The sequence below is a fragment of the Lynx rufus genome, unplaced genomic scaffold (genome assembly GCF_022079265.1).
Source record: "Lynx rufus isolate CCGP_SWC_20201006 ecotype Redwood Valley unplaced genomic scaffold, mLynRuf1.p SCAF_13, whole genome shotgun sequence".
Lineage (NCBI taxonomy): Eukaryota > Metazoa > Chordata > Mammalia > Carnivora > Felidae > Lynx > Lynx rufus.
In genome coordinates, this window is record NW_025814827.1 from 44,809,075 (window position 1) to 44,817,934 (window position 8,860).

At 46.9% G+C, this 8,860-nt stretch overlaps 1 gene segment (V, D, J or C); it reads left to right on the plus strand.

The window, feature by feature from the left end:
• The window catches only part of LOC124508775 (T-cell receptor alpha chain C region-like), a 59,337-nt gene extending 51,526 nt beyond the window's left edge, over positions 1-7,811 (plus strand). Inside the window, 4 exon segments of the C gene segment in view lie at positions 3,835-4,089; positions 5,633-5,677; positions 6,479-6,586; positions 7,271-7,811. Of these exon segments, the coding sequence occupies positions 3,835-4,089; positions 5,633-5,677; positions 6,479-6,585 (407 nt within the window).
• The last annotated feature ends 1,049 nt before the right edge of the window (positions 7,812-8,860 follow it).

Here is an 8,860-nt window from a genome sequence, read left to right on the forward strand (position 1 = left end):
TGCCAACAACTGTTATTGCCTGAGTTGGTAATGTTAGCCATTCTGACAGTGTAAGGTGGTATCTCCTTGTGGTTTTGATTTGTATTTCCCTGATGATGAGTGATGTTGAGCATTTTTTCATGTGTCAATTGGCCATCTGGATGTATGAAGTGTCTATTCATGTCTTTTGCCCATTTCTTCACTGGATTGTTTTTTGGGTGTTGAGTTTGATAAGTTCTTTAGAGATTTTGGATACTAACCCTTTATCTGATATGTAGTTTGCAAATATCTTCTCCCATTCCATCAGTTGCCTTTTAGTTTTGCTGATTGTTTCCTTCGCTGTGCAGAAAATTTTTATTTTAATTTTTTTTTCCAACGTTTATTTATTTTTGGGACAGAGAGAGACAGAGCATGAACGGGGGAGGGGCAGAGAGAGAGGGAGACACAGAATCAGAAACAGGCTCCAGGCTCCGAGCCATCAGCCCAGAGCCCGACGCGGGGCTCGAACCCACGGACCGCGAGATCGTGACCTGGCTGAAGTCGGACGCTTAACCGACTGCGCCACCCAGGCGCCCCGAAAATTTTTATTTTGATGAGGTCCCAATAGTTCATTTTTGCTTATGTTTTCCTTGCCTCTGGAGACATGTTGAGTAAGAAGTTGCTCTAGCCAAGGTCAAAGAGGTTTTTGCCTGCTTTCTCCTCAAGGATTTTGATGGCTTCCCATCTTACACTGAGGTCTTTCATCCATTTTGAGTTTATTTTTGTGTATGGTGTAAGAAAGTGGTCCAGGTTCATTCTTCTGCATGTTGCTGTCCAGTTTTCCCAGCACCATTTGCTAAAGAGACTGTCTTTGTTCCATTGGATATTCTTTCCTGCTTTGTCAAAGATTAATTGGCCATACATTTGTGAGTCCATTTCTGGGTTCTCAATTCTGTTCCATTGATCTGAGTGTCTGTTTTTATGCCAGTATCATACTGTCTTGATGATTACAGCTTTGTAATACATCTTGAAGTCTGCCTCCTGCTTTGGTTTTCTTTTTCAAGATTGCTTTGGCTATTCGGGGTCTTTTCTGGTTCCATACAAATTTTAGGATTATTTGTTCCAGCTCTGTGAAGAATGCAGGCATTATTTTGATAGGGATTACAGAGAATATGTAGATTGCTTAGGGTAGTATTGACATTTTAACAATATTTGTTCTTCCAACCCATGAGCATGGAATATTTTTCCACTTTTTTATGTCTTCTTCAATTTCTTTCATAAACTTTCTATAGTTTTCAGTTGATAAATTTTTTACTTCTTTGGTTAGGTTTATTCCTCAGTTATTTTATGGTTTTTGGTGCAATGGTAAATGGGATCGATTCCTTGATTTCTCTTTCTGTTGCTTCATTATTGGTGTATAGGAATGCAACTGATTTCTGTGCATTGATTTCATATCCTGCAACTTTGCTGAATTCATGGATCAGTTCTAAGCAGTTTTTTGGTGGGATCTTTTGGGTTTTCCCTATAGAGTACATGTTGTCTGCAAAGAGTGAAAGTTTGACTTCCTTCTTGCCAATTTAGATGTCTTTTACTCCTTTGTGTTATCTGATTGCTGAGGCTAGGACTTCCAACACTATGTTAAATAACAGTGGCGAGAGTGGACATCCCTGTCTTGTTCCTGACCTTAGGGGGAAAGCTCTCAGTTTTTCCCCATTGAGGATGATATTAGCATTGGGTCTTTCATATATGGCTTTTATGATCTTGGGGTATGATCCTTCTATCCCTAGTTTCTTGAGGGTTTTTATCAAGAAAGGATGCTATATTTTGTCAAATGCTTTCTCTGCATCTATTGAGAGGATCATGTCCTTTCTTTTATTGATGCGATGTATCACATTGATTGTTTTGCAGATATTGAACCAGCCCTGCATCCCAGGTATAAATCCCACTTGGTCATGGTGAATAATTCTTTTAATGTATTGTTGGATCTGGTTGGCTAGTATCTTGTTGAGGATTTTTGTGTCCATGTTCATTAGGGAAATTGGTCTGTAGTTCTGCTTTTTAGTGGGGTCTTTGGTTTTGGAATGAGTTTTAATTTTTAATTGAATGTTCATTTTATTTAATTTTGGTTAGCTTTAATTTAAATAGCCACATGTAGCTAAAGACTATCATATTGGGGAGTGTGGTCTAGACCTTCTCTAGTCTGATGCTGACTGGCTCTAGGACTTGAGTGAGTGTTTAACCAGGACTCAAAGTTGGACATCTGGCCCCCACTGCAATCCCTTTTCCCCTCTAAGCTCAAACTGCATCTAGTGGCACCTTATCTTCTGCCTTCTCCTCAAAGCCACATTCTCTCAGCACCTCCACACCCTTCCACATCCCCCTCCCCAGTCCCGCCCATGACTCCCACTGATGATTAAAAAATCCATTGGGGTGTGTTGTGGCGCATAATGGCTTCTGGTCTCTCCTCTCCCTGTAAGATTTATGCCTTAGGGCCTTAACCCACAGTGATGGCAGACTCCCTGGATATGTGGACACTGGAGGGGAAAAGGCAGAATCCCTCAGGGCCAGAGCTTTGGACATCCCTCACACGTGACCAGGGACCCACCCTTGTTCTGCTGTTTCAGGGACGGCCCCACACCCTTGGGATGCCTTGACTAAGCAACCCAAAGCCATGCCAAGGGCTGATTTCCCTGGTTTCAGGTCCAGCCGGAAGTCTGCATTGCCAAGGCCACCCTGGCTGGCCTCACACATGGGGTGCACTCCTGGTCTGAGAAACCTTGCATGCATGATGAGGAGCTGTGGGAGCAGAGAACCACAGGGGCAGGAAGCTCTAGTCCCAGTGCTGCTCTAAACTCTCTGGGTGGCCCCAGCGTGTTAACCCTCCCAGCAAACCTCTGCTTCCTCCTCTAAAGGCAGGAGGTCTGAAAGAATAAACAATGAGAGTTACATTAAAAACACAAAATCCTCCAGAAATACTGAAGAATGATTCTCAGCACTAAGGAAAAGCCTCCAACAGCCCCTGCTTCATGGGGGGGTGAAGAGTAGAAACTGTGTATAACTCAGTAGCACGTTATGATGGCAACGTCCTAGTGGTATCAATAGCTGCAATCACTAACATTTATTCAGTGCCTTACGGTTTATTAAATATAATTCTATAAGGAGAAACTCCCCCTTTGTTTCTCAGAATAGCCTGGTTAGGAAGGTGGAAGAGGCAATATCTCCATTTTACAGATGAACTTTCTGACATTTAAGGGGCCGATGTGACTTGCACAGGGCCTTGTATCTAGTGAATGGTAAAACCAGGTCTGGGATGCAGGTTTATTGTCCAAAACTTTTATCAGTGAGAAGTCTTCTGGTGATGTGACCCTCCTTCCAACTTAATGCCAGCCAATAATAAACCTCGGATTCTTGTCAATACCCAGTCTCAGTTGGGGGAGACCACCCCAGATTCTAAGGCATACGGTTTGCTTTTCTAGGCCTTTTTTCTAGGCTTGTTTTGTCCTGCCAGAGCTATATTGTTGCTTGGTAGGCCCCTTGTGCTTTTGAAGAAGTTCCTATTAACTAAAAGAATGAGCAATACCATTAAGTAGCCAGCCCTATGTTTCTCGTTTCCTTGAATGGCCGGCAAGGCCAGGCAGCAAGCCTTCACTGAGAGTCTGGCCGCTTGGTCAGGACTCATGGTTTATACCTGTCCCTGACTCCCAGGCCCTTTGGAGCAACTGGTTTCTGGAATGTTCTTTCCCATTAAAGCCTGAGAATGTGACTTGTCAGTCCCACAGAGCCCTGCTCTTGCCCATCACTGGCATCTGGACTCAGGCCTGGGTTCGGGCAGGAGGCAAACGGACATCTCCTAACCTGGGTTCTTTTGGCCCACAGCTATTCAGAACCCTGACCCTGCCGTGTACCAGCTGAAAAGCCCTGAATTCAGTAACATCTCTGTCTGCCTGTTCACTGATTTTGATTCGAAAGTCAATGTGAAACCATCCACAGAGTCCAACATGATTAGATTGAAAAGTACTTCACTGGACATGAAGACTATGGATTCCAAGAGCAACGGGGCCCTGGCCTGGAGCAACAGCTTTGATTTGGGATGCAACAGTACCTTCAACTACACCTTCCACTCCAGCTCAGGTGAGTCAGCCTTGGTGCCTGTGCAAGCTGAGTCTCTTCACTTTGAGAGGCCTGGTTATTCCCGGAGTTCAAGTGGAGGGCATCTAAAAGCTGCTCTGACTGGTGGTCTCAGCCTCATCGATGGTCAGTAAAGCCCTACCCTCTTGTCACTGAGCACCAGCGAGCTCCATCCTGGCAGGTCGCAGGCTGTTGCAGGCAAAGAGCAGATGGGGAGAAGGTGGCAGGAAGGGCACTGGCTTCTCACCTGCCCTGAGTTCCTGCCTCCTTGCCTCTGCTCGGGCTGTTTGCCCCTTTTGCTGCTCTTCAGGCTCCAGTCTAATGCCTTTCTCCAAGATACCACCCCTTGTTTCTGTCTCTCTGCCAAAGGTCAAACCTCACCCAGTCATTTATTCATTCAACATTGATTGTGCCTGTACAATATGCCAGGTGCTGGAATGGAGGAGTAAATAAGTCAGATGAGGGGTGTGCCATGAGGAAGCTCCATTTTAGTTGGGAGAGACCATCCATCAGCAAGCAGAAATCTAGACAGCTTCAGATTGTAATATGTGCTTTAACTTGGGAGTTGAGGAAACAGCCAACTTTGGAACAAAAAGTCAGGCTCTCTAGAGAAATGCCCTGTGAGATGATATTTAAAGGATAAGAAAAGACCAGCCGTTCCAGGGCAAAGGAAGGATCCTATGCAGGCCTGAGGCAGGTGCACAGTGAGAAAAGGGGGAGAGCAGCAGGAAATGGGATGGAGGAAGTAGGGAAGGGTCACAACACAGGGCCTCCTAGGTCATGAGAGGACAGCCACCATTCTAAGTACAATGAGAAGCTATCAATTGGTTTTAAGCAGGAGAATGACATCCAATTTACTTTTTTTAAAAGAACACTCTGACTGCTGAGTGGAAAAGGGATTGTAGGAACCAAGAGTGGAAGCAGAAAGGAGGCTATTGCAGCAGAGAGATGATGGAGGCCCAGACAGGGAGGCAGCAGGGGAACTGAGTGGCCAACACTATCTCAGATTTAAAGTTAGACCCAAGGAGGGGTGAGAAAGAAACAGGAGATCAAGGAAGGCAGTTAGATTGTATGCCCAAGCAGTTGAGTCAGTGACAGAGCCATTTACTGAGATGGTGACAACAAAGGAACAAATTTAGAGTGCAGGGATCCAAACTTTGTGGGACACATGAAAACATCCACACTCCTTATAGCACTTGTCACTGTGTATGTCTTACTGCCTCTTTTCAGACACCAGACTGGAATTTACCCAAGGGCAGGGTCTGTGTCTGATGGCTCCTTGTGGCCTTGTGTGTCGTGTAATGTGTACTTTGCACGACCAGTGTTTGTTACATGAATGGAGTGGTACCCGGAAGCTACGGTGTTGATCCCACCAATGCCAGGGGCTCTCCTAGCAGGTGCCCATATGCAACAAGTTCCCTCCAGACATTTCCATGAGAGAATGTGGAAAGCCTATAGACAGACATTCATCTGCCCAAATCCAAGGTCTGGGGTGGGAAAGTCAGCACACTCAACTCTAAGAAAATTTCTTTGTTTCTCCTTTTAGAATTTCCCTGCGATGCCAATGTGGTAGAGAAAGGCTTTGAAACAGGTAAAAGAGGGGTCTATCCTGGCTTGAAATGCATCCATAATCACCCTGACTAGATAGGAGAGTTGGGAAGGAATATGTGGATCTAGAATGAAGTTAGGAGGAACAGGAACATTCTGGAATACCCAGGCTCCTCTCACCATCTCTAACGTTCTTTTCCCCTCTAAGTACTTTCAGTATGAGTCTCTAGTTTTACTAGACCCATGACTCACTCCTAGGCCTCTGTATTCCTTTCCCTTGCTCCATCCACTGTCAGGAGAACCAAAGAGAGTTTCTCAGTGGCCCACCTATGATATTTCCCACTGGCTTACACAAAGGCCTGAACTAATCAGGTTACCCTAAGGACATTTTCTCTCTGTCTGCCTCCTTTCAAGAAAAGCAGCAGAACTCACACAGCAGTAGTCTTATCTCTCAGGATCCTCACCTCTCCTCACTACCTACCCTGGACCCATCCATTTCCATCTGAGCCGTTTTCATTGAATGGTCCCTCTTGGGGTCCAGACACCAGCTTCTCACTCAGGGGCCGAGATCTAAGGGATTACAGTGAGTTCTGAGCACCACCCCGTCCCCACTCCTGAGGGATGCAGAAATAAAATAAATACTGAGTGCAGTTGGTGTTTTCCTTTTGAAAGGGAATCCTCTTAACCCTGGAGGAATGTACAAATATGCTTAGGAGGGGATGTGTACCCAAGTTCAAAGGGAGAGGTGGGCTAGGAGCTGAGGCTTTGGGGGAAATCATGGGTAGGTCACAGGGGCTGTGTGGACACATCGGATGTACATGCTAATAATCTCTTGGTTTTGCAGATATGAACCTAAATTTCGACAACCTGATAGTGATCATGCTCCGCATCATCTTCCTGAAGGCGGTTGGCTTTAACCTGCTCATGACGCTGAGGCTGTGGTCCAGCTGAGGTGAGCAGGCATCTCCTGTGTGAATGCGGGCCGTGAGGGTCTTAGGGTGGGTCCCCAAGGTCAGAAAGCAAACCTCCCCCCAGGGTCTTGCTTTTAGGTCCTAAGGCTGGGCACACCGAACTCTTCTAATTTTTCCTGTTAGGGGTCCCTGTTGTTAATCACAATGGCCTGGATCACTGGTATAACACAGTACACTCCTCAGGTGACAACAGTTACCTCAGTTGAGCCTTGTCTCTCCCGTGAATCACGAAGAATGGCTGTTATTGTCCTCACTTTGGAAGGAAGAAGTTGAGGCCAAGCAACATCAAGGGCCACCCACTAATTAGAGTCAAAGAATAAGAGAATCTCAGAACCCAGGCTCATTCGTACCCATGCCTTCCACTGTCCCCATTTCACTGCAAAACCTAGAGGGGTCCACAATTCCTTTCCTCATCTCCTCCACCCCCAATATGGTGGGAAGATATTATATTCCTAATACACCCTAATCCTGGCTAGCGTCTCCATACCCTTCTCTCCCAGTATCCCTGGTCATCCTACTGACAAGTGCATCCTGTTCCACCACCAGCAGAAAGAACTCCAGAGTCCATTAGAACTCTGCACATAGAAGCATCTCCATCACATCCCTAACTGTCTTGAGTCTGTCTCCTCAGTACCTAGCCTGACTTCTGCTCTTCCCTATCCCAGGTCGCCAAGAATGTGAGAGCCCAGCGCTCCCCTGCTCCTCCCACACCTTCTCCCCATCTTCAAGAAGAGAGGCACACTCTCTGCCCCCATGGAGAATAAGGTTCCCTCCACCTCTCTGGTCCCACTGGCAACGCCACTGACCGAACCCTAGCAGACATTTGTGATCAAGATGCTGAAGAGCTGCCAAACACCGCTGCCACACCCTCTGTCCCCTCATCGCTGCTTGTCACTGCCTGACACTCCCAGCAAAGGAGCTGCTGCTGTGGCCTCACCTGGCTGGGGAGAAACTCCCCGACCTTCCCCTGAGACTGCCCATATGTCCCCTGGATGAGGGATCCCCAGTGGGTCCTCTCGGGCTCTAGCTCCTGGAGAATGTTGTGAGGAGTTTATATATTTTAAATTATGTTCATAAAGGAATAACACATCGCACTTGTCCCCAAGATGTGAGGAAAATTATTATCTAGGCCCTGCTGTGCTGTGTATCTGAGCCACATTGTATATTCTGCTACCCATGACTTCATTAAAGGCGATTGAAAGAGCAGAGACTGTGTTTCTGTTTGACTGGGTTTGGTCAGGGTCACTTTCGGCTTGCTCTTGATCACTGGCTGGGCAGAAAGAAACCAAGGCGTTCGTCCTAATGTCATTCAGAAAGCCTAACTCAACAAGTTGCTGAAGTCAACCTCTTCCTGGAACAACCTCTTAAAAATTCCACTTAGAAGGCTGTGCTGGGGGCCAGGCAAACCCACTTAAAAGTTTAGGTCCCTGCTCTTCCGTTTTCAGGCCACACCACTGGGCCACCCATAGCAGGAGGCTCGCGTCCATGACTGGTAATGACTGGCAGTTGAAATTTGGCAGATGGGGACCACACAGCAAGTATCCCCAAAATGCCACCCACTGTCTCCTTCCGGGAACATTTCCTTTGCCTTTCCTTTCAGACTCAATTCCCACTGAAACGGTGCATTGCCCCCACAAATTCATGGCTGGGGACCACCCACCACTTGAATGCCTGGGTCCCAACCCAATGCCCCAACTTTGGGGTGCCCAGTCTAAGAGCAGGGGAAAGGGGTGAAGATTAGCCAGACTTTCTACCCACCCCCCAACCCCGGATGTTAGAAATAGGTCCTCTCCCCTCAAGCCCAGGGACTCTGCCAAGGAGAGTGGATGTCTCAAGCTCTCACCTACAGGACAGAAGGTAGGGTTCCCTGGGGCCCCTGGGATTCTTCTGAGTCTTCTGCTACCTGAGTGCCTTTCCTGGGGTCATGGACACTTATGGGAACATCCCTCAGAGATTCGGCCATCCTCCTCACAATTACTGATGTCAAGCCCAGTGCTTACCAATTCCCAGGGGTAAGAGAGAGACCTATCCCCAGACACCTCTATGGTTCACCCATGTGTCTCTGGCCACACCAACCATTAATATACAAATCCTTCCAAGCTACAATTCAGGCCTGCTTCTTATCACAGGGATAGAGCCACCAGTTCAAGAAGTGATTTAGGCATGTCCCTCTCCTCCATGAGCCCCAGGATCACCACCTATAAAATGTCATTTAGGACTGGAAGGCTGCCTGGAAGGAAGATGCATGGAAGCTC